At 51.2% G+C, this 25,274-nt stretch overlaps 1 protein-coding gene and 1 long non-coding RNA gene across 13 annotated transcripts in view; one reads left to right on the top strand and one right to left on the bottom strand.

The window, feature by feature from the left end:
- Positions 1 to 1,832: 1,832 nt before the first annotated feature.
- Positions 1,833 to 25,274, bottom strand: part of NCAM1 (neural cell adhesion molecule 1) — a 313,590-nt gene continuing 290,148 nt past the window's right edge. For 4 of the 12 annotated variants that reach the window (XM_058686744.1, XM_058686734.1, XM_058686737.1 and 1 more), the window contains 6 exons: positions 22,848 to 22,972; positions 19,559 to 19,736; positions 9,608 to 9,815; positions 8,520 to 8,636; positions 6,682 to 7,488; positions 1,833 to 5,139 (listed from right to left, as the gene is read on the bottom strand). In XM_058686744.1, the coding sequence (XP_058542727.1) occupies positions 5,019 to 5,139; positions 6,682 to 7,488; positions 8,520 to 8,636; positions 9,608 to 9,815; positions 19,559 to 19,736; positions 22,848 to 22,972 (1,556 nt within the window). In that variant the 3' untranslated portion in view covers positions 1,833 to 5,018. Of the gene's footprint in view, positions 5,140 to 6,681; positions 7,489 to 8,519; positions 8,637 to 9,607; positions 9,816 to 16,921; positions 17,048 to 19,558; positions 19,740 to 22,847; positions 22,973 to 25,274 lie in introns of those variants that run through there. The other 8 variants (XM_058686733.1, XM_058686735.1, XM_058686736.1 and 5 more) reach the window with 4 other exon arrangements.
- LOC131486806 (uncharacterized) lies at positions 21,839 to 23,524 on the top strand. Its single transcript, XR_009249457.1, has 2 exons — positions 21,839 to 21,888; positions 23,287 to 23,524. It is a non-coding gene; the product is annotated as an uncharacterized LOC131486806 (long non-coding RNA).

The raw sequence follows: 25,274 nt of genomic DNA, 5'->3' as shown, positions 1-25,274 counted from the left end.
TTGGAACGACACTCACTCACTCACTAATCGTAATCATAGGTTGATTCTAGGGAAGAGTTCAGCAAAAATGTACCAAAGCATTCCGCACCATATGGATACATGGAATTTCAGTATAGAGTGTGGTATATGATTTGTAAATTGCATTCTTTGTCTCGGTAAAGTGTGTAACCAGCACACACAACATGTGTATACCTCCCTCCTCTTCCCTCTTGGAGGGCTGGTTATTAAACGTGCAGCAGATAACCACTGGGGTTTTCCCTCATGCATGCTCCATGAGTTCACATCCCTCATCTTGGGCCTAGGTGAAGGCACTTGTATCACCTGCAGCGTGGCTGGCCACTATCAAGGCTCTGCCTAGAAGTCATAGTCCATTGACCGAAGCAAGTACATGGCCATGCCCGCTTCATGAGACCAGAGGCATACCATTCTATCCTATCACGGACCTGGAAGGAGGGAGAGGAGAGCTGGAGTATTGGTGATGAGCCCTAATGACCCTACCACGTGTCAGGCACTTTTGTGCTTATTGTCTGACCCACCTCACACGTAAACTAACATTCTGCAAGAATGTTTTGTTCACTGCTGTATATGGAGTATCTTGGAGACTCTCAGTGAATACAGAGTGAATCTGGGAGGAGGCTAGCCTGAAGGAGGGGAGAAGGCGGTGAAAGCAAGCCCTCATGGACCATTAGAGAGAAGGTCATCATTTCATGAGGTCAGTTTTTATCACTCCTTACCTTACCATATGCCGCTGGCAGTTGGTGGCACAGGAAATCACATGAATTACGTGGTTCTGGGTCATTAGAATGAGCTCTAGGGCCAGTGAAGGGACAATGCCTGGGAACGGATGCAGACACCGCCCCAGAGCAAGACACCTCCCCAGGCTAGGGCTAGGGAGGGGCACGTAGGACACAAACGAAGGAGGTGCCTCAGACCCATGCAGGTGCAGGAATGGCCTTGAGAGAGGGCCTCTTTATATCTTGCTCCCTAGAAGACTCACTCACCTGCCTCCCCCTGGGGCCTGCTCCTCTCCAGGAACTTGCAGTTCCACAGTTTAATAGGTAATTCCAACTCTTGGCTCTTCCCAACACCACTGGACAGCAGCATATACAAGAGAATTCTGAGTCTGGTGAAGTTTGCTTTACTCTGTCTAGCTCAGAGACTTTAATAAATTCCAAGGGCTGAGAGGTATGGCAAAGTGAGGCTCTAAGTGCTGAGAAGTATGGTAAACTAAGAAGGCGAAGCATCGTGTATTCTGGAATAAGCCTCAGGCGCCGACCTCCATGTTGAAACCTTGGAGCTCAGGTATAGATGGTTATTCCAGTTGGGTTTGATGCTATCCTACATCTGGGATGCCACCAGCACTATCCCCATTTGTTGAGTACTTACTATGTGCCAAGACAGTCCTACACTCTGTTTTCATATACACGGCTTCACTCATTAGCCAGGACCTCAGCTCAGTTAGCTTGGTATCTCCTGTTTGTCAAAAGAAGAAACTGAGTCTTGAGGAGATTAAGGAATTCTTCCAAGATCAACAAGGAAGTGGCAGAACCAGGATTTGAATGAAATCTGTCCGAGTCCGATGGCTGGCCATTCTTATAACTGGGATTCCTCTATCAAACTGAGAGAAAACATTGTAAACCATCATCCAGGCAACGTGAACTCAAGACACTGAGTTTAACTGACCTTGAACTCAACTGAATGTGAACTCAAGACACTGAGCTGACTGACCTTGTTCACAAGGTCAAAAGAAGTACCCCTGGCATTTCCCCATATGATTCACCTGATAGACTCTCACTGAATCGAAATAAATCCCAGTTTGACCACGAACAGCTTTTTTTTTTCTTTCAATTTTTATTGAACACAAGTATTCTGACAGAATGCAAAGTCAAAATTCTCAGTTAGTACTCAGTATTTACACCAGTGAGAATGGAAACAAAGGTGGTATTGATGTTTTCACTTGGTAAAAAGTTTATAACAAGAGAGAAGGCCCCCGAAGTAGGGAATGCTGGGTAGGGATGTTAATGGAGGTCTGAAAACCACCATCCAGACAGACAGCCTCGAGTGAAAACCTGGGACTTGGAAGGGCTCCATAGAAAAGTGTGAAAATACAGTCCCACTTCAGAAGCTGCACTATGTACACTACGGCCCTCCAGGATTCAGAGACCCTGTGCGTGGCACGTGGAAACCCCTCCAGAAGAACTTGGCCATGCCGCTATTTATGTGAATACATATGTATGGCACATACACATATAGACACATAGACATTGGAAACTGGTAGAGTTGATCCCGCCTTCAAAAAATTAAAAAAGGAAAACTATAAGCTTTTATCTCTTAACATAAAAGATAGAACATCTTGAAAATAAAGTGACTCCCTCTTTGATTTTAGAGAAAGCATTGCTCTGGGTTTTTTTTGTTTGTTTGTCTGTTTTTGCTTTTTTTAAAATTTTTAGAATTTTTTTTTTTTTTAAAGAAAAAGGAAAGCTCATGCATGCAGAGAGAAATCTATGTATAATGAAAGAGAGGCAGACCAAAAGGTGGGCAGTCTTGGGTGCCAGCTGACGGCGGAGCCAGGGTTCTGGGTGGGTGAGGGGTGTCAGCTGCCCCCGGGCCAGGTTACTTGAGGGTCGACTATACCTCTTTCTCTTCCTAACCATCAGAACCAAAGTCAGTGTGCCTGATCACAACCACTTGGCGTGAAATGCACAGTCTCGGTGAGGTATAGCACGGGCTTGGCCTAGGTGGTCAACGCCAGGAACATCAGAAGATGAGCCACTGATTCCATGGACAGCCCGGCGGTGGGATTCCTAGCCTGCTGCTCCTTGCTGGGCCCTCCCCGTCTTGGGCACCCAGGGGCCCCCATTCTGCTATGTGCTCAGAGAACTGTCTGCACGTTACTCATGCCTGAGGGCCCGTGCATTTGAACCACAGACTTGTGCAAGCCCTACAATCAAAGGGGCCGGGGCTGGGTGCATGGGGTCCTCCGTTTCCATCCCCATGAGCTGAGAAAATGCAAAATAACCCCACATTTAGCAAATGACAAGACCATTATTTTTTCACAGTTTGAAATTATAATCTTCGCATATCGTCACTGATCAGACCGCAGAAGTGTCAGGACACTGGGGAGTGTGGCCCGGAGAACAGACTCAGGAGAGGTCTCGCCACCCTAACCTCTTGCGGTTTTGTACCGTGGGACAGGAGCGCATGCTGGGGCGCCGATTTCCGCGTATTAGCGCCCTCTTCATCATCAAAATCACGCTTACTTCATTTTCTTTGTTTAAAGGCTTCAATTCCTTTTAAGAGTTATTCTTGTTTCCTGAATATTTTTTTCTGAACTATCTGCTATACCTTCCACAACCAAACTATGTTGAAGTTTTATTTCAATACTATGACAAAAACACGTTTCACACTAAAATAGTCACGCATCCACAGTGCACAAGCTTGCAGTTCTAAAGTAGAATGAGGAAAAAAAAAAAAGCAAAATTTCTATACAAAGGGCTGGCTTTTCCCTTCTCCCCCCTCCCATCCCCCTTAAAGTTTCTGTATTTTTTTTTTCCCCACTTGGTTTCCGATCCAGGAAAGTTGTGTTATGACTCCAGACAGCAGTTGGCTTTTTTTTTTTTTTCTTTTGTTTCTATAAATGCTGCCTAAGTGAACAGAAGGCCGATGTTACTTTACTTCAACAGATTTCCAAAAAAAGACACTAATTCCCTGAAGCACACATGCTCTTCCGCTCAAATCTAGATTCTGGGCTCAAAAGGAAATTGTATGTATATATTTTATTTGGCTTTCTACAAAAAGGGGATGTTTGGGGTAAAAATGTGTGTTCACCAAGACCAGCCCCAACTATACAATCTTCTCTGCTTCATTCAACAAAGCCTAAGGAGTCCTTCAAAAGGAAGGGGATGCAGATGCCTAGGGGGGGCAGACTCTTTTTCACAGATACAGGCAGGTGGTGGCTAATCAGAAAGTGGTCTAACCCCCAAGGAAATACAAAAAGAATTGAAGGGCCAAAAAAAAAAAAAAAAGCAAAACCACTCCAGAACAAGATGGATTTTCACCTGAGTTGCACACAGGCAAAAATTTCAAATCAGAATGGGGGTGGTGGGGGTGGGGGAGGAGAGCCACTGTAAACAATCATAGTTTGTAAAGTTGTCCTGTGCGAAAACAAGCCTGTGATGACTCTACCCGCCTCTAGGCAGTATTTGTAACTTAAAAAAAAAAAAAAAAAAAAAAAAGGCAGCTATTTTACATGGACATTTAAACACAACCAAAGTCAAACAGTTGTCAACTTGTAAACACTGGAAAACAAAGATGGCAGAAAGAAAAAAAAAAAGAGAGAGAGAGAGAAAAGGAAGGAGAAAGAAATTCGAATATTGCAAACTGAGATCTGCCCCCAGAAGCTGCAATTTGGCCTTCTTCCTACAAAACGAGAGTCTACGTGGGGATTGAATTCAGCTAGAAAGGGTGACACACTTTGCATACTGAACAAATACAAAGTGAACAGAAATTATAACTTATTTATGGGGTTTTACAGAGTTCAAACTCGACTCAAAGTATAAAAATAAACTTGGACTTTGTTCATTCGTTAGTCTTAGTGCCTGGAAGCACTTCTCTGAAACTGGTCTGTGCCAATTGGGCAACACCAAGTGCGGTCTTCCTGAACCTAGATTTTTTTTTTTTTCTTTCTGAGCTTCCTAGATTCTTAATTTGGGGTCCTTTTGTTTGGTTTTTAAATGGTTTCAGGGAACGGAGTGTCCTAGTTTGGCTGTGGGTTTAACCTTTTTGTCTCATTTTCTTACAAGTGAGTGCGCAGCAAAGGAACCCTTTCTATAAACCTACAAAAAGGAGATCCCCTGTTTATCTGTTTACTTTTTTTTTTTTAAAGGCAAAAGACACTAGAGGAATGAGGTGTGTGTGTGTGTGCGTGTGCGTGTGTGTGTCTGTGTGTGATATTGGAAATGTTCTGGTGAAACTATGGTGTCACTTTTTACTTTGATCTGCTCATTTCTTGTCACCCATCATGCTTTGCTCTCGTTCTCCTTTGTCTGTGTGGCGTCATTGGGGACCGTCTTGACTTCGGCTGGCGCTGGTTTCGTTTCTGTCTCCTGGCTCTCCGACTTTGCTTCTGCGGGGCCCTTCCTGCAAAGAATTGGGAAAACAGCAGTGAGAACACAATCTACAGTAACTCACCCTTCAGCCAGTCCCTCGGGAGGGGCTCCCGCTTAGAGCAATGGTCTCCATCCTTGGCTGCACGCTGGAATCACCTGGGAGCTCTAAAAATCACTGGTGCCTGGGCTCTACCCCCAGAAATCCTGATTTAATTGGTCTGGGCATGATGACTTTTAAAAGCACCCAAGTGACTCTAAAACGAAGCCAAAGTTGAGAGCCACTGAATCTGAGGAATGAGACCTTTTCTGTTCCAGCCCTAATCCAATGCCAGGGGCCCAGGGTCCTTACCTGGGGTGGTGGAAGGGGGCAGCAGATGTGGCCTTTTCCTCACCCTGATCGGTATAATTGGTATAATTAGTCAGACTGGTATAAGTGGGGCATGCTGGGCTGGTTCCCCAGTACTGACTCCAGGGGCCCCTCTGCAAACTGCCTTGCTCTTGCCTGTCCTTGCTCCCACCACACCCTGTGCTCTGTGTTTCCTGGTGATGCCTCAGTGCCTAACCCTCAGTGCCTGGCCACGGTGAGAAAATTTTGTGACCGAGGCAGCTTTTTGTGGCATGAAAGGCTAGACTGGGATGTCACGCTACACACGGGGACAAGGGGAGTAGGGGGGGTTAGCAGGTGCTGAGTGGGTGGGATAGAGGAGTCCTACTTCCTGGGGTTCAGGGCTCCTGGGGACAGTCCTATTTCAGCTCTTGGTGGCAGCATACTGCTCATGTGGGGGCAGCCACAGGAGCCTCTGTAAAAACCTAGGTCTCGCTCTGCCTTATTCAGTCTCAGGAGTGAAAGTCTGATCTAAGGATGCACTGGGGCAAGCAGGCTTAGACCCCAGTTCCAACTGCATTTTGGCATCATATTTAAGAAAGCTGCTAAGTTTAAGGACTTGCCCTTGAACTTGGAGACCCAACAGTTATTCGGTGCTTGTGAGCTCTCACTGTTCCCAGACATTCCAGGTCAGAAGAAGTAAGAGTAGGTGGTGGTGGTGGGGGTAGGGGGTGAGGGGGTGGGGTATCTGGGGCCGGAGTGGGACAGGGCCCTCTGGACCACATCCTCTCCCCACATGGGCCTTGGGGTCTGCCTCTTTTCTTCCTGCGTAACAGTGCTGTTCTGGTGGGGACTCAGCCTGGACCCTGGATAACACACTGTCTGTGGGCCCCAGGGTGGCCAACAAGGGCACCTTGGCCTCCTTAGCTCGCTTCCCAAGCTATGCTCATCAGGGGCCCGACTGCGAGGCTCCCCCCCGCCCCCCCCCCCCCTCCCCGCCAGGGAAAACAGAAGTGGCTGCTAGGATGATAAGGAGAAGACGTAATTAACATGGCCTAATTAGTGAGCAGGCGGCTGCCTGCCCCCCTTCTGTCCCCGCCTCATCCCAGCCCCCTGGTTGACAGTCGCCTCAGAGAAGCCCTGGAACAGGCTGAAGACACATCTAACAAAGAGGACACAGCACAGCACAGACAGACGCACACCACCACGGGACATAACCCGACGACAGCAGACAAAGAGAGGCCGTACTCGGTCTTTGCTGGTGCAGGCGAAACAGAGCTGTCTGCAGTGGAAGGGGCAAGCTCAGGGGCTTGTCCACTGGCCCCAGCGGTGGGAGCAGGAGAGCCCAGGGCTGCAAAAACATCCTTTGCAAGGTCAATATCTGGGGTCTTGAAGTTCCCTTCGTCCATTTTAAAGTCCTCGCCCTGGGCAGGGTTTGTGGCGCTGACGGAGGCAGCCTCGCTCTTCGGGCTAGTGAGGCCCGTGGCTGCTGCCTCGGTCGGGCTCTTCACGGCGCCGGGCTGGGTGGGCTCGGGGTCCGGGCCTTTGGTGCTGGGAGCCTCCTGCTTGGCCTGCGGGGCTGCCGTGGCAGGGGCGGCCGCTGCCGCTAGGGGACTGGTTGCCCCGGCCGCGGTGGGGCTCGGCTTGCTCGCAGGAGGGGCCTTGGAGGCCTCCCCCGCGCTGGCAGGGGCGCTGGGGCTAAGCACAGCCCCCTGGTGAGCCAGGACACTAGAAGACAAACTGCCGGCAGCAGGGGCTGAGGCCGGGGTGTCGCTCAGGTCAACGAGGGGGGCAACCTTGGGGGCCGAAGCTGGGGGAGGGGAGGAGGCGGTGGCGCCGGGCCCCTTGGAAGGGGTGGCCTGGCCAGTGGGCACAGAGTTTGAGTCAGGCGTGGCCGTGGCCGGGGGGGCAATACTGGAGGTCAGGGTGGTGGTCTCACTGGTGGGGCTGTTCTGAGCAGTGGCAAAGGTTTCGGTGATAGTGTCAGAGTTAGCGGTGACGGTGGTGACAGAAGGCAGCATGTCCTCGACAGTGGCTGTGGTGTCGGCCGGCAGCCTGTGGGGAGGACAGGAAGTAGAAGAGAATAGACAATGAAGCTGGGACGAGACAGAGAAGCGGGCGTGGGGAAGGGGGGACGCAGCCAAGGAGGGGGTCGTGGGCAGGGCATGCAGTGACGCACAGGCACGGACACAGGCCCACAGAGAAACGAGGACAGCAAGAGGAAGCACACGCCCAGGCGGGCAGAAGAGGAGACAGGAGACACAGACCTGCTGGCCCTTCCTCCCTGCTGACGCCCCTCCAGCTCTCTACGCTGAGCTGCCTCTCCCTGCAGCGCTGTCTGACCCCTGCCTGCACCCCAACTCCAGGAGAGGCGAGCCTCAGTTCGCCGTCCGCCACTGCTGGCGTCAAGGACCCCGAGGAATGGGCCCTGCTGTCCTAGGGGCTCCACGGGAACTGATGGGGAAGGTCGGGAATATGGCAGACAAAGAGTGCTCCCAAGGCCCCTAGCAGTCGCGGGTTGTCCAGCCAGAGATTTAAATTAAATCCTCGCTAAACTCCACTCCCTTCAAAGCCCCAGCACTCACGACAGCCAGCCTTCATGACTGCCTTGGCCAGACGCGGTTTCTGACTGAGGGTACCCCAGGCTTCTGAGAACAGAAGGGTCAGGGAGCTCCACGCGCCCCCACCTCCTCTCACCCTTCCAGGAAGAACGCAGAAAACCCTAGAGCTCTTGAAAATCCTACACAGAATCTGCTGAGCCTTTCAAAGCTCAGAGCCTCTCTCAGTGCGGTTGTGTCCCCTTCGGCCACTTCCAGAATGTGCGTGTGACTCGGGCATAGGGTCTAGAGATCCCACTCACCCCTGGAACCCTTTCAGAGCATCTGCAGGCTCTTCACAGAACCAGGAATGCCTTCTCTCTAGGGAGAGAGTGGGCTCAGGCATTTCTGGCCAAGGGCTCCAGAATCTGGGCTGCATTGTTGGGCTGGGAGTGGTGGGTGGGAGGCATGGGAGGCGAGGCATGGGTGAGGCGATGAGGTGAGCGTGGGGCTCTGCGGCCAAAGTGCTGCCCCTCCCCACCCACATACTCGGGCTCCGTCAGCGGGGTGGTCTCGTTGGGCTCCGTGTGTTTCCCTCCATCGTGGTTTGGGGTCCGCTCCTCCTCGGTCCGCACTTCCACGATGGGTTCCTTGGACTCATCTTTCCTGTGGAGAGAGTTGCTGGTTCGATCCTGGCCTGCTGGGGCAGGAAGGGGGCTCCCGGGGAAGCCGGCTACAGCTCAGGGCTCCTGGGTTTGGCCCAAAGTTGATGTGGGGGCGTGGGCATCTCAAGCCCAAGGGCCCGAGCCTCAGCTCCCACTCGTGCTAGCTGTGTGACCGTGAACATTGGATTTGCTCGCTTTGGCTTCCGTCCCCTCATCTATAAAATGGGGCAGGCAACAGTCTCGACCTTGCCTGGCTGTTGGAAACATTAACTGAGACAACGGATGTCAAGTGCTTAGCACAGTGCCTGGCACAGAGAAGTGCTCAGATAATCTGTATTTACATACAGTGCCTGCCCTGTGGTGACACTCACAGCTTACTCCCTGCTCTGCCTCTTCTCACCTCACTCCAGCTCAGGTCCACCCGGTGAGTCTGTGGAGCCTCTTGCTCATTGGCTCAGGACCCGTTTTTCCAGAGATGCTGGAGGGGACAGCATCTGGATGGTCAGCTCCAAAGGGACAGGAAGTTTTACCTGTTCTGTTCGCAGGTGTAACCTAGTGTCTGGGAACAGAGCCTGGCCCTGTTTTAGCTGCTCAGTAAATATCTGTTGAGTGATATATGAATGACTGAATGAATGAAGACATGAACGAATGGCAGCAAGGCAAGTGTGTGTCTCAAATGCTACAGCAGGTCCCCTCCAAGTTTATTTAGCTCTGAAAATTCCCCTCAGTTTGGCCTATGCAGGGATTTTCAACCTTCTCTGAAATTCTAATACGTTAGATGTGGGGTTGGGCCCAAGTGTTAGCTTTTCAAACAGGAATCCCCAAAGACTGTGTTTTAGGAAACATTTCTCCCGTGCTTTTTTTTCCACCTTTGGGGTTTCCAAATGGGGAAACTGAGATGGTTCTGATGCTAAGCCCCCCGGCCCAGGGCAGAGCCTAGACCCTAGCAGTGGCAGTTAGGTCTGCACTCACGAGAAGGCGGCTTTGCCCTCCTCCATGTCCTTGCCCTTGGCTCCGGGCCCAGCCTTTCCGCACAGGTTGACGGCAATGCACATGAGCAGCCCGCACTTGTTCAGGAAGTAGCAGGTGATGTCCACCACCACCAGTAGCAGGACAAAGATGACGATGAGGATGCCCACAATGGCCCCAGTGCTCAGGCCTGATGTAGGGCTGCCGTTGGCTTGAGTGGGAGGGAGGGAGGGGGAGAGAGAGAGAGAGAGAGATGGCTGGTGGTTAATACACTGACATGCAGACTGCTGGACCCTGCAGAGCAACAGCCCCTGGGGGTGGGGTAGCACCTATAGGACAAAGTCGTGGCACTTGTGTCAAGAGTGGCACCTTCCGTGGGGCCTTTCTACACCCCGGTGTGGAGACAACAGAGTCTCTCTGTATCTTCAAGAGGGCGGGATGGCAGCCTTACCTCACAGACCAGGGGGTAGGGGCATGAGGCTCCCACAAGTCGGGAGGAGTGGGCACCAGGAGCTGTATTTCCACCCCTGCGCTCAGTCTCCGAGCCTCCCCCAGCCCCATACTTAGCTGATCTCCTCTTGAGCTCAGGGAAGCAGGCAGGCAGGTGGTGGTCACCGGGTTCAGGCTAGACCATGGCTCTTGGGAGTACTCAGGGACAGGGTCCCAAGTGGGGTGGCACAGGGTTCCCAAGGCTTCCTTTGGGCTTGTGCTGGCACGAGGCACAACAGTATGCCCAGTACACGACCCCACCTCCTCTCCTCCTCTTTAAGGGCGGCTCTAGATGATCCTGACCTTGGACAGTGTACATTGGCTTCATGGCTTATCCTTCTTCACTGCACCCAGGGAGACAGACGAAGACCATTTACTCTGGAGACATGGAGGTCTGCCCAGGGTGAAAGGTTTGGGAATACTCACCATCTGGGAGCTCAGGCACACTTGGATCAGACTTCAGGAAAACCAGCAGACTCACCCAGAGATGCACACCCACACGGACAGGCACACTCACACTCAGGGCAAAGGTCCTCTGTGCCCACTACAGACAGACACATTCTCCCACTTGAGCAGCCCAGAGCATGCCCGTTCTGGCTGGGCTCACTTTGACTCAACTTGTGTCGCACTCCCCAGGGCCCCGGGGGTGTTGATGGTATCACAGAAGGACCCCAGCTCCCCAGGCCCCCTTGTGTCAGTGTTAGCTGCCTGAGGTGGCCCCCTGTTTGGTTCCCCCCCACTCCACCCCAGTGTCTGGGAGATAAGAAGTCATGCTGTGGGCAGCGAGCTCTGCCCATAAGCCAATGTGGAGACAATGACATCACACTGAAACACGAGCATGTCTGCTTCGTTTTTCTTCTTCTGGAAGGATAGAGTTCAAGAACTGGCTGCTCCACCCCACCACCAGACCTTGTCTGAAGCTTCCTGTGCTGCTAGGACCCACTGGGATCCCCCAGGTCTGCTGACTAGAGGCGGGAACTGTGGCCAACACGGTCTGGTCTCGCTGTGCCTTTGCTGAGCCCCAGGCCAGGCCCAGTGGCCTGTTAGCCACACAGCACACCCGATAATGGAGGAACGTGTAGTCCAAGGTGACACGTGCTACAGACAGGCCCCAATCTTTTTCTTCCATGCAGTCTGTGTTCCTGGGGGCACTCTTCCGTCTGCCCAGGGGTCCCTGGTCAGGTATCATGGAGCCTCTTCGGTGGTGGTCCCACCCCACTGGCCTCTGTTTCAAAGTTTAATTCAGGGTACAGACCACCAGGTCAGCAGGCCACAGACGACTGCTCATAGCTTCATTTCTCGCACCCAGGGTGCATTTGGGCCTTATAGTTGGAGAAGACTCTCAAATTCTTGAGTATTTTTGGCTTCTCTGGGACCTTGGTCTTGCTTCCCAGTGTTTCCTCCTCAGGCTTGCTGGCTGGTCCCATCCAACCTGCACTGAAAACCTTAGCCTATCCCCCAGGAAGGTCCCAATACTGGCAAAGGCCTCTATGCTCAGAGGACCCAGCTCCAGCCACGCTGTCTCTGGACTTCGGCAGCAGGGAACTGATGGCTGGCCCCCGTGATCCGCTAGAGCAGGTCTTTTCCCTAGCAGCTCACAAAAGCAGAAGAGAGCATTCGTTCTTCTCTTCCGGCTCCTCATACATTCCACCCAAAGAAGCAGAGAGGCACACAAGCCTTCCTGATGTTCAGAATCCCAAAGCTGGTTCCCCGAACAGGGAGGAATTACCAGCCTTGGGCTTTCTATCCCTGACAGTGGCTTCCAGCCACTGCCGCCTCCTGACGTCGGTGCCCAATAGGTGTCGAGTGCCTACTTCCCGAGGAAGGAGCCTAAAGCATTTGGGGGAGGGGAGAATGTTTGTATTTTTGGACTCAGTGGCATAAACTCGACATTCCGAGGTTTACACATAAGCATGGTTTTAGGGGACCAGTCATATCTCTGAAGAGGACAAATGGTCCACGGAAAGGGGGCTCTGTGCATGTGAGAGGCAGCCACTGTCCACCTTGTGTTCTGGGCTCGTTAGACCTGGCTGGAGGGCTGCCTGGGTTCTGCAGGCACACTCAGGGGAAGGGCCAGAGGATACAAAGACCCCAGTGACGTGAGACAGAAAGAAGGGCAGCGGTCTTCCCTTCTCCTGGCCTAAAGGCCTTACACATGTCGTGCACTCTCCCACACCTCTGTTGTAACTCATGGCACTGCTCCCCACATGCCCTCCCCCCAACCCATCCCTGTGCTCCAGGCCAGGGCCTTCATCCTACCTGCTGAATACACCCAGGCCATTCCTGCCTTAGGTCCTTGCTGACTCCTTTCTGGGAACCCTCCAGCCCCGTAACCTCCTGGCTGGCTCTTTGCTGTCCTACAGGCCTCAGCTCAAATGTCACCTTGCTGGAGCGCCCTCTCCCTCCGTCCCCTGATTTCTCACTCTGCCCAGTATCTACCAGAGAGTAGACAGAGTAGTAGAGTATCTGTTCTCTTCTTACTTCTATCTGCCACTTTCTGTTCACTTGCATGCTTTTTATCTGGCTGTCTTCTCCAGAATGTTCTATAGGGTACTCTTAGTTCTCCCCAGCATCTAGCACAACCCGACTCATAGGAAATGTTCAAAGAATATTTGTCAAAAAGACGAGTGGGTGTTTAGTCTGGAGATGAGAACACCATCTCCAGATGTTTACAGATGTGTCGTGAAATGGAAGCGGTCTTACTTGGTATCACTGCTGGATGGAAACTGTAGGGGTGGGGGGTAGTTCAGCTTCCCTCAAGAGAGAGCTAACAGTGTGAGCTGCCTCGGCAGGCAAGCACCCTGTGCCTGGACACCCTTGGCAGGGATGCCTAGTGCTCTGGAAGAGGCTCCTGTGTTGGGCAGGGCCTGGGACAGAAGGTGTCTCCACAGCCTCTTCAACCACGGGAGCCTGCCGTCCCATGTCGTGGTCCAGCACCCTGCACGCGATACAGGTCCTCTGCACTGACGACTTTTCCCTTGGAAGACTAGAACACTCAGTGGGTCCCATTTTTATTCACTGGTCCTCGGGATTTTATTTTTATGTGAAAAATAAACACACCTTTTAGCATAATGTTTGTCACCTGCAGCAGAATTTCTAGGGTGCTTTAGACTCTGGGGCTCCCCAGTTCTAGTGAATCAGGATCTCTGTGGGTGATGCTCAGGAATCTGGATGTGGCCGAGCGGCCCTGGTGATCCTTATACATAGCAGAGTTTGAGGAGCGCTGTCTCCAGGCCATCTTGTGCTTGGGTCACAGTGAATAATAGTGGCTTCTATGACTCCTGGCCCACGGATGAGCTGTGGAGTCTCGCCTCGTGGCCCTGACCACTGAGGTGGTCATACTGACGTAACTGACGTACTGAATGTATGGAGAGAGGGAGCAGAGACTGTCCCTGAAGGAAAAAGGACCAGCCAGTTCACCACTCAGAGTACAGACTTCCAGAAGAAGAGGCTCCTTAAGCTAGAGAAAGGGTGTGTGCAACTTTTACAAAAAGAAGCTGTACGTAAGGGAAACACCGGGAAATAGATGAGAGGGTATGAAAGTCAGCATTCATTACCTCTAGGGGGATGTTACAGAACTGTGTAGCTCAGGAGAGCGAGGAGGACATAGGTTATCACCTACACCTTACGTAACATTGTATAAAAAAGGAAAAATTAAAACCTTCCAGGGATCTGTCTTTGCATGACCTTACGCTGGCCTCCTGTGACTGACTCACCCCACATCTGCACGCACAGACTTTCTTGGGAGCAGTTCCTCCATAACCTCCAGGGTCACAGCCACCCGAATGGCTGTCCATCTTCTGTGGTTCCTGGCATGGGAGAGGCTAGCACTGACCGGGGAACTGGCTGCCCCATGACAGGTACCTACATACATCTCTCTTAAATGCCTCAAAATGGGAAGATTGGTCTCACATTTTACAGACGCCAGATGGGTCTGAGTCATTATGTCACGGGACCTCAGTGCAGCCAGGTGCCCTTCCCACTGAGCGGGAGTTCAGGTTCACTTGCAAACCCCTCACACGTCTGCTTCCTCCCTCCCAGTATCTGCTGTGAAACAGACAGCTGGTCTTAAGTTTGGAAAGAGTCCTACTAAGTGTGACTACCAACAGAATAGGATTTGCCAATGAGAACCTTCTCTCGCATCCTGTTGATCACAAGATCACTCTGTGCAGCCTCTGCTATGGGGTTTTAATGGGGGCAGTGACATCAGGAGCCCTGGCTACAGAGACTGTATGTCTGATGGCCCACAATGCATTCCTGACCCCAAAGTGACCAGCTCCTGGTTCTGCAAAGGCACTTTCCCCTCATCCCCCTGTCTGCTGGGGACTGGGAAAGTTCAAGGAGGCAATGACCCACAAGAGCTCTCAGGATAGCTGAGCCAAATGCATAGCCCCTCATTGGGAAAGGAAAGCCTCTCCTCTGCTAAAACTCCATGCAGCAGGCTGCAAGTTTGGGGTACAATTTGGGGTAATCAGAGTTATTCAGGTACATGTGAGGTGGAGGAGGGAAAGGACTTGGGACACTTGGTAGGACACACAGCTATTAAATAAAATCAAAGCACGCCGGTAAGTTCACGTGGACTGTTATTTCCTTTAATAATGCAAAGGTGTAAACTTCATAAAGGCCTCGCTGATTATCTACACAACAGTGTTAGCATTCTTATTAGTAACATACATGATCCAAACCTGCCATATAAATATTCCAGAAAGGAGCAGAGAAACCCCGCGGCCTGGGGGGCATGGGCAGCACTGAGCAGGGTGCAGCGGCTGGGAGAGCCCGGCGAGGCGGCAAGTGCTTACTCCTGTGGGGGCTCGAAGGGCCGCTGTCTTGGGGATTCCCGGTGGGGCTGGGGGCCACAGCCATCACTGAGGACGGTGTCCAGTGCGAGTGGATGTGCCCTAACACTGCATTATAAGCCATGGGTCTGCAGTGGCCTCAAAGTGCCTTTGGCTGAGGCACGCCTCGCCCGGGGTTGTGCTGAGGGGACAGGGCTCTGTCAGGCCTCCCTATGCTTGGGACTAGATCTCTGAGGAGTCCCTTCAGAAACACTGACACTGTCCCTTCCCTAGGGGCGGGACTGGGGCCAGGCCGGGGCCCCCCCTAGGGGAACATGTGACTTCTGCCTAAGATGATATCAAGAGCATGCCAGAGGCCAGGAGGACAGTGACGGGCCACTTGGGTGACGATGGATCTCTCCTTCCTTCGTCCTCCCTGCAGCTCTAACTGACCTGGGGTTTTTACACCAGGCCCAGAGGCCCCGGGTGCCTCTCCTCAATGCTCTGCCTTGAGCCTCAGAACCATGCCTGCTTCTCTTGTGCTGGTGTGAATGCAGGTCAGGGACCCCAGGCAGACAGGTTCAAGATGGGGCTGGGGGTGCACAGGGCCGGGGCAAGAGGCACTACCTGCCTGAGCTGCTGGAAGAGTGTGTGTGCGTGAGCCTCTAAATTGTGAGCGCTGGGGACATGGGCCTGTGCCGACCAACACCACCAGCCGTGCCCTGCAGACCACGGGGTCCCTTGGATTCCCAAAGGGAAAGACTAGTCTTCAAACATTAGAAAAAACCAAATGGAACTAAAAAATAAACCAAAAAGAACAAAAATCAAACTTCTGTGGGATGTTTAGAGATGAGATGTATAGGATGATACGTGACCACAATGGACGGAGGTTTTCTTTAGCAGAGGGTCCATCCCCAAGCGTGTACAGGATGGTACTGAGCAGGACCCGCCTGGGTCTCCACGTGAGACTTTAGCAAACACACTGATCTTTCTCTCCTGGGCACGTGGAGAGGACACCCCCTCAAGAGCAGAGAGGACTAGCTGGCTTTCACCAGAATTTTCTAAATATCACTAGAGTCACTGACCAATATGGGCGGGGGTCAGGGCATTTGGGAAGTACGACAGGCTGAGTGATTCGCAGTGTGGACACTCTGGGAGGGGCCTGTTCCCCACCCATCTGCTCTGGTGAGTATGTGCAGGGTCGCGGAGTGCGTGACCCATGCTGGGCTTGCAGTGGATACTTCTAACCTGGGGGCTGATGTTTATGCGACACGGTGGGTCACTGTGGGACCACAACCCCCAAGACAGGCTCTGTGCTAATCTGCTGGGCAGTCCCATTATCACTCCAACTGGGAGACGTGCATCTTTCAAAGCTGACTGGTATTGGGCATATCACAGGTTGGTCCTGTTCACAGAGCCAGCATAAGGGGCTGGTTGTAATACCAGGACCACCGTGCCCCCTAGAACATCTGTTCAGCCCCGGAAAATGCCTAACGAATCCATTTTCTTCCACTGTATGGGCAACAGGGTGACTTACTTTGCCCATCATGTCAGCAAAATGCCCGGATGCATCAGAGCGGTTTGGCCTCCTGACCACGGGGACGTCAAGGCAAGCAGCGCCCATTACTCTTTTGAAGGGCAGAGGGGGAGCATGGGGTTGGAATGGGGTAGGGAAAACGTGGTGATGTGGACACTCTGATGCAAGCTTTAGGAGGTACTTAGACACTTTTCTCTGCCACATCATGTTCAGGTAAGAAAAAAAATGCAACAAGTAGCAGAGATGTGCAGAAACTTCTCTGTAAAACTAGCATGATGCTCTTCTAAAAACCGCGTTTAAAGAAAAGCGCTCCCACATATTTTTGTACTGCCATTAAAAAAGGGGGCAAACTCCTCGTGAAGCAGCATGGAAGTATCCGCGAATGGTAAAATGTCTGGAGGTCCAGCTTTTTCCAATCACCAAACCTTCCTCTTCCACACAGAGCACTTGGTGGCGTGGCCGTGGCGGTCCTGACAGGTTCTTCCAAAGGGGGCAACTGATCATTCTCATGGGAACTGGGCATTTAAGCAAATTTAATTTGTGTGTGTTTGTGTTCAAATTCCTAACAGAGCAAAAGAAGAGTCACTGCAGAGAGAAGCAATGAGACAAAGGTGTAGGACGCACAGCAGCCTCCCAAGGTCGCTGAAGGTCCCAAGCAATGGGAGCCCAGAGAGAATGTGGTTGTTTAAAAACAAATGTGGCAGTGGGGATGTCCCAGTGATGCACGTCCAACGTGACATGTGTGACGACAGACGCAGGAAGGGGAGGAGGGGGGAGAAGGAAAGAGAAGGTAGAGACAGAAACAGAGGAAAAAAAAATAGATAAAAAGAAAAAAAAATTAGGTCAAATATAGAAAACGCAAGAATCAAAGGTTAATTCAACTTAGTAAATTAGACTGACAAAGGTTAGGGAAGGGTTCAGTACAGTATTATTCCCATAAGGCCAGTTCCAAAGCTCAGCAAGGCCAGAAGCAGCACAGCAGGGTGAATTCGGGGGTTAGGGGTCAGCGAGCAAATGAAATTACAGTGAGAGAACAGAGCCTCCACAGTAAAGTACAAGAGTTTGATTAGGAGAGTGTTACCTTCGACTAAGGCAAGGCCTCTGAGGGGCAGTCAACGAGCTTACCCACAGCCTCCTGGCCTCTAGAGCTTTCTACGCGTAGCGGGAGAGATGCGCTGTGTGCAGCAAACTGTGCTTTTTCAGCGATAGATGGGACTCGTCTTCCCACTGCGCCATGGCCCCCACCCGGTCGCTCTTCAAGACGATCTCGCCTGCACCCCTCACCTTCTGCTACCGCACTGACCACAGAATCCCACCAAGAGCGCACATCTTGTAGTTCAGAGGTTTTATACGCAGATCCCAACGCCACGGCCAGGAAAGTCCAACTAAGCACAGAGACACCTCCTCCTAATACGCGTGCGGTAGGTGAGCAGTCACTCCGACCCTCTCCAGGTTAATGGGGTGCCTTAACGCCTCTGACATCTCCACTGGGCAGGGCCCTGGAGGACAACATCTTCTCCTGTTTCTGTATCTGACTCACAGTGTCCCCACCTGCTCCAACCCCACGAGCTGATGCTGTGGGCACTACCCAACATGTGGATACAGCACGTCCAAGCAACCTGCCTGTGTCACTTAGCCCAGGCAACAAGTGCCACCAGAAGTCTGCCTTGCTGAAAAGGGGTTGCTTGAGCTTCTCCCCACCCCAACCCCCAGCTCCTAAGTGTCCCATAAAGGCTGGGAAGATCTGGATACATTCCAGACCGTCGATTTCAATGAAAAGCTGACCAAAGAGCACAAAGAAAGAGAGGGCACAGGATGGCAGGGCCACCCCCGAGTGGACATATCATATTAAGCAGTCGTGAGAGCGTTTCTTGCAGCCACACCCAAATGCCTTGCCTTTACCACTGACCATCTGCACTAAGGAGCCTCCCTGAGAATGCAGAGGGTAGGTCTAATCGACGTGTCTCATCTGTGGTTTAAGACCCACCTGTCAACTCCCTGGAGGCCCCAACAGGTCTATCGGACACACACACTCACGCACACACAACAGTCGGCCACCACACACTGGTGCCTTTGTTGCTGCACTGACTCGCGCACATGCACGCCTGTGTCCCAGGCAGCCGTACCCTTTCTGTTCTCCCTCCTGCTGGGAGGTGCTGTTGTGATAACTGAACAGAGCACCCAGGCAAGCACTGGAGAGAGGACAGGCATGATGGGGCCAGACCAAGGCCACTGGGAGACCGAAACATCTTCCCCGCCATGCCTGAACACAGCAGAGGGTTTATGGGGCCCTTTTTCAACAGGCTGCAGCTGCATGGTCTATGCCCACCTCTCCTGCCTGAGGCCGGCCTTTGGCTGATCTGGGAAAGCAGAGAGGGGCTGAAGATCTCTCTCTGCTCTGCGGGTTTGGTCAGTGAGGGGACTAACCATCAGTGGCAAGGTGGGTGGGCCAGCAAGCAGAACTCCCACGTTATTCCCACACTTGGGTTGGTCCCAGGTCCCTAGAAACAGTTCTACATCTCCTAGGAGAACCACTCGCATCACGGTTTCCAGCAGACTGCCTTTCACAGATGGGGTTTCCAAGCATCTACTTTCCACATTTGCTCTGTTTCAAGTAATTCAATTTAATCTTTGTTTCAGTTGAGAGGCCCTTGGAAGATAGGCTTTTTAACTAATTGGGCACCGTCTCTTCCTTCTCTTGGGGTCCCCACAGAGAAGAGATCTGGAACATGACTGTGCAGTAAGCAAGCATCAAATAGCGCTTCAACAATTGGGTGGTCCTTGTAGGAAATGGCAGAGGGTAGATAAGGTCTCAAAACAAGATCCTTACTCAACCAGCCTCCAAGGCTTGGCTGGGGGTGGGGCTTTTCCCATCTCAGGGGTCCCGTGGACTGGCTCAGCATCAGTCCTTCAAGGCTGAATGACACAGGACCATTGCCCCAGGAGGCTTGGCCGAGCCTTGCTGGGGGTCCAGTACATCTCAACCCACTGCACAGATAGGTACAAAGCAAAACTAAGCTTTGCATGGGCGACCGATCATGAGGATGGCTGGAAGCAAGCAAGTTGTCAGGGGCTGTTCAGGCGCATTAGGAGGTGCAGCTTTGGTGCATTAATTCAAAGCGGGAGACTCACAGAGAGCAGAGGCGGTCATACCTGGGATGGCCGTGGGCTGGGCCGAGGTCCTGAACACAAAATGAGCCGCCTTGGACTTTCCCTGCTGGTTCTCAGCCACCACGTAGACTTCATATTCAGCATTCCAGTCCAGGGACTTGAGCATGACGTGGTCACTGCCGGATGGGAGCCGGATCTCCGGTTTCCACTCCGAGGAGAGCTTCTGGGAGAAACCGGCAGGAAGGACACAAGACACCAGGAAAGTTGAGATACAAATGTTGGTGAGGCCAGCTAACTGGAAGAACTCAAGGGAGTCACTAACTATTGGTGCAAACTAATAAAAAGAAAAACCACTGATAGGACATGGCGTGCATTCTTTACTAGCCTGAAAAACCCTAAGGATTACACAGGTCAGGAGGTCACCCTTGCGCGTCTGCAGACACATAGACCTCGGCAGATAGCAGTGTGGCGCAAGGACCATCTGCCAAGCTGTGCTCCGCGTACGCACACAGATACCCTGGAAGAGTAATGAAATAAAGAAGCTTCTTGTCTGATTCAGGATGTTGCTCATGCTCAGTCAGGTACGTGTGACTCACCCTCCTGGACACAGAAACACTGCATTGATTTGTTTTATTAAAAAGAAAAAGGATCAGGGGCGCCCGTGTGGCAAGGTTGGTGGAGTGTCTGATCTCTGCTCAGGTCATGATCTCACAGTTTGTGGGTCTGAGCCCCATGTCAGGGTCTGTGCTGACAGCTCAGAGCCTGGAGCCAGCTTCCGATTCTGTGTCTCCCTCTGTCTCTGCCCCTCCCCAGCTGGCACTCTGTCTGTCTGTCTGTCTTTCTCAAAAATAAACAAAACATTAAGAAAAATAAAAAATAAAAAGTACGATTTATTGAGCACTTGCTATCTGCCTGGCACTGTACTAAAGGTTTTCCATAATTTTCTCACTGGATCCCTACCAAGAGCCTGTGAAGTGTTTTGCCAGGCTGCACATTCACGTGGCCATAGATGGCCATGTGGCCCACGTTTAGTTTAAAACAAATTCAGCTGTCTGTATTCTCATTCTCTGAAAGGCTCCTTTCCTTGGCAAACTCTATAATAAAGAGGCAACCAGAATACAAAGCAAATATTGTGTTATATAAAAATATTAATAACATGTTAATGATATCTAGCAAACACTGTTTTTTTTATTATTTTTTTTTAATTTTTTTTTAATGTTTATTTTTGAGACAGAGAGAGACAGAGCATGAATGGGGGAGGGTCAGAGAGAGGGAGACACAGAATCTGAAACAGGCTCCGGGCTCTGAGCTGTCAGCACAGAGCCCGATGCGGGGCTCGAACTCACGGACCGCGAGATCGTGACCTGAGCGGAAGTCGGCGCTCAACCGACTGAGCCACCCAGGCGCCCCAAACACTGAGTGTTTAAAGTGCAAGACAGACGAACACAGGGCAGGTAAGGCTGTCATATCTTGGTGTTCCGTCCCTGCTATATTTTTTTTGTGTGTGTGTGGGGGGGAGAGAACCGGTGTGTGTGGGGGGGGAGAGAACGGATGAGTGGGGGGTGGAGAGAACGGATGAGTGGGGCGGGGCAGAGGGTGAGGGCAAGGGAGGATCTTAAGCAGACTCCATGCTCAGTGCTGAGCCCGACTCAGGGCTAGATCTCAGCACCATGAGATCATGACTTGAGCCGAAATCAAGAGTCGGACGCTCAACTGACTGAGCCCCCAGGGGCCACTCCCCATTGTCTTTTTAATACAGACCTGCCTGACACAGCCACAGTGGCTCTTCTGGAAAACTGACATCTCAGGTGGCCTCATACGGGAGGTATCTCCAGACCCAGCCGGCATCTTCAGGGTAATTATTGTTACCATGTACAGGGGGTTGCCAAGTGTTAGGTACATTTCAGGCTCTTTGTTTATATTATTCCTGATCTGTACAATAATGTAAGAAACTATTTTATCCCCATTTTCCAGATGGAGAAATGGAGGTTTTGGAAGACTGGGCATGCTGGTAAGTGGTAAAGCTGAAACCAGAACCCATCTGTCTGGGCCACATGAGGATAACAAGGGCCAGACACACACTGTCCACTTCCTGTGGGCTGTGCTGGGCCACCACTCAATCCTGGCATCCTATTCCACAGCGAGGAAGCCACAGTGGTCGCTCTTACAGGGGTGTCTCGAGGCTGGGCCTTAGAGACGTTAGAGGAGGCTCTTCATCTGATGTCAGGCTCATGCCTGACTTCACAATTAAGTGGGGGAAGGGCTGAGTGGAATGACAGGTCTGCCCAGCAGCTGGCAGGGGGGTGGGGGGGGGGTGGGCGTGTGCCTGGTAGGGCTCTGTGCTGTAATGACTCTCCATTAGGCCCAACCAGGTAAGAGCTCACACATCATTTCAGTGGGGGCTGATCAAAAGAGAGGGAGTAAGTCAACTTCCTTGAAAAATCCTTTCTTGGGGGCTATTGGAAGAAAGAAAACTGCTCTCTGGTTCGTTATCTCTTACTGGTAAGAAATCCTAGCAAGAGACTCTTCCCAGTGTTCAGATTCTGCCTCTAAATCGCTCAGCAATTGACTCTGGTTGGCAGTGGCCAAGTATCATTCTAAAACCAGAGAAGCAGTGATTCTCATTTTGGGGGATGGAGATGACAGGCGGCATGACAGAAATCTTAGATGGTGAGCAAACCAGGAAGAAAGGGTTCAGGGCCAAGCTCACTGTTAGCAGGATTAGAACAGCTCAGGTAGCTGTGAGGGGCAGGTGGGAATACCATGGTTTCGGATGGTAGGGCAGCCTAGGGCAGGGGCTAACAGCCCAGGGTCTGCACACAGACCTGGACTCAAACTCTGCCCACCCAGGCATGATAGATCAGGCCGTTACTGAATGGATATAGTACTTCCTCTGTAAAGGGCAGATGATCATAAGAACAGCTTCATCAGGTTCTCGTGGGGAGAAAATCACAGTGCCTGGCCCATAATACACAGTTTACCAAATGTCCTGATTATGAGATACCAGTATATTATATGCAGAAGCTACCGGGTAACTGCAAAATCACTTCGTAGAAATGTTCAAGAAGCAGAAAAATCAATCAGGGTATGAGTTTGTCACCACGTTCATTTCAGAGGTTTTGAAATGATCCCCGTGTAGACACGGCCTGATGGCTGTAGGTCAATCTTGGGATTTAAAACCCCGAGCAGGGCCCCTGAGCCCTGCAAGACACAGAAGGACTTTGTCCTGCCCTACTTCCCCCTTTCCCCCCGGGATGTGCATGCTGTTGCCCCAACAAGGTGGGTGTGACAGCTGCAGAAGCAGGTGAAAAGGGGGACAGGAGCTACTCACCGCTCGATACTTGACCAGGTAGTGCCTGATGGGGGAGCCGCCGTCATCCTGTTTGATCAGATTCACCTTAATAGAGTTTCCATCCTCTCCCATCTGCCCTTCGAGTTTAGGTGCACTGGGTTCCCCTGAAACAGCCAGTTAATTCATGTGACATATTCGCCCACACGAAGAAAATCCAATCCAGAATGGGATGGAGTGATGGGGTGGGGCTGGGCTCTTTCTTGCTTTCTCAGAAATTCAAATGGTTAAAAAGCAGTAAATATAAAACTTCAGATTCCAGTGAGATACCTCAGACTTAGCCCCAAACTGGGAGTGACTTTTGGGAATGTTCTGGGAAACCCTATTAGCACAGTCCTTTTACCGTTTTAGAAACAGGATTTTTTAAAAACCGTTTCTCACTGGTGCTTGCATTTCCTTTTTGCTGTTCTTACAACTGCAGATTTAACTTTGATGAGCCTGATGCATTTTGAGGAACAGCCTGAAATACAGGCAAATGTGCATAAGCGTTTAAAGGAGAAAACCTACACCCATAAAATAATTCTTCACAGCAGCCAGTTTCTTCCCTGGATACATGATTCATCTCAGGGGGCTGGGGGACCCATCCCTAATGGGGACGGAATGACACTGCATTCTTGTGACCAGCTTTCCATGAGTTAAATTGCATCACTTAGACTCATTCATATAAAAACATGACAAGTTTCCAGGTGTGATTAAATAAAGCACAATTTGCCACGGGCAAGTCTCCTGTAAGCATCCTGCATTTACGGCTCAACTGCCTGAGTGATAATCCTTGGTACCTCGTTTAAAGTAACAATCATGAAAGTCTTTCTGTTTGTGAGCAGAGAAATGTTTCAGCATTTCTCAACAGAAAAAAAAGTCGATGTCTCTACCTGTGGTATACACTCAGCTCGTGAACCCAAGACAGAGGAGGAAGGTGAGCTCGGTACGGACGAATTACCAGAGGTGGGATGCTTCTTCAGTAAATAAGACGCTGACTTTCTTTAAGAGAAACTGTTTCACTAGTGAGTACTGGGAGTAATGAGGTAAGAGAAGGTCTGGTATGAAAAGTTAAAATGAAGATTTAACGCATTCGGGAATTCTGCACTTCCTTCAAAGACACACATCTCTGTGTCTATTTCGTGTCCTCAGACAGAAAATTGGGAAAGCCTACAAGAAGTCACCTTCTGGGAGGGTTGTCCTGGCTCGTTCACTGGAAGACAGAATCATAGACATGTGACCAAAGAACCCAGAAAGGTTTGTTGCCAGGCTTTGGACCTCATCACCCCAAGGTATACCTCTGGCCATCTGTGGCAAGGCTGCTGGCAAAGCCGTTCAGCCCACCTTCCTCATTCAGCTACTCTGGGAACCTCACAGTGGCCTTGTGTCCGGCTCCCGACTTTGAGACAAGGAGGAACCAGACAGGGAAAGCTACTGGCCAGCCCTTGCTGCTCAGCCTGGGCCTGTAGCACGAAGCCCACATGGCAGCTCCTTAGAAATGCAGATTCCATTTCAACAAGATCCCAAGGTGATCCTTGTGCGCCTTTAGGTGATGGGGACACACAGAAGCTGACAGGGAAGGTGCATCCCCTTAATGTCAGGGGTGATTTAGGAAGTCACACTTGTAATTGGTGTTCCTCCATCAGCAATTAAAAAAAAAAAAAAAAACCAGGAAGAAAAGGACAAGGTTTTAGGCAAGGTTTTAGGCAAAGACTTGTCCTGTTTTCATGTCGCTATCCAGCTGCTGGTCCCAACTATTCTTTGGAAAATTCTTAGGAATTTGGTTTCGATAATGTCAAGGCAGGTATGCTTTTCAGATTCTTTTGGACCATCCTAAGCCTTAGACAACAGTTGTGTCTTTATATCATTGTAAATATCCAGGGCTAGAAAGGAACTCAAACAAAGTGGAGGATATTTCAGAACCGGGCAGGTCTGCACAGTCACAGATGGCAAGAGTAGGCACAGTTGAACTGGATAGCTCTGTTCTCTGAATGCAGGGGACAGACTGGTTCTGGCTGGCCTGGGACTTCCAGGTGTGAACCTCACAAGGCCTGCACTCAGGCTGACTGGGAGAGCTCATGGCCCCAGACTGAATGGGGATGGACATTAACGAGGACTTTTGTATTCAGAATTGCAACACTGACTCTTGTGATGGTCGATTTACCTTAAGGAGGGAAGGCAGTGGCATCAGTGGCCCTTCCAACACAGTCATGGGGCAAGGACCCGGTCCTTCCCCCAAAGCTTCCTTGGAAGGTAAATGGAGATTAATCTGCGGGGGCTGCTCTGGCTGCACTTTCCTTATGATTTCCTTCCAGATTTGAGCAGCGTGGGTTTCAAGGCTGAATCAAGACCACAAAACACTGGACCCTGCTTTAGGAGTGGGTGGGGGGGGGTTGTATCTACTTAGAAGAGGTACTCTCTTTCATGTTT

Source organism: Neofelis nebulosa, chromosome 10, assembly GCF_028018385.1.
Source record: "Neofelis nebulosa isolate mNeoNeb1 chromosome 10, mNeoNeb1.pri, whole genome shotgun sequence".
Taxonomy (NCBI): Eukaryota; Metazoa; Chordata; class Mammalia; order Carnivora; family Felidae; genus Neofelis; species Neofelis nebulosa.
Note: the sequence above shows the minus strand (reverse complement) of the source record. Positions and strands in the feature narration are given on the sequence as shown.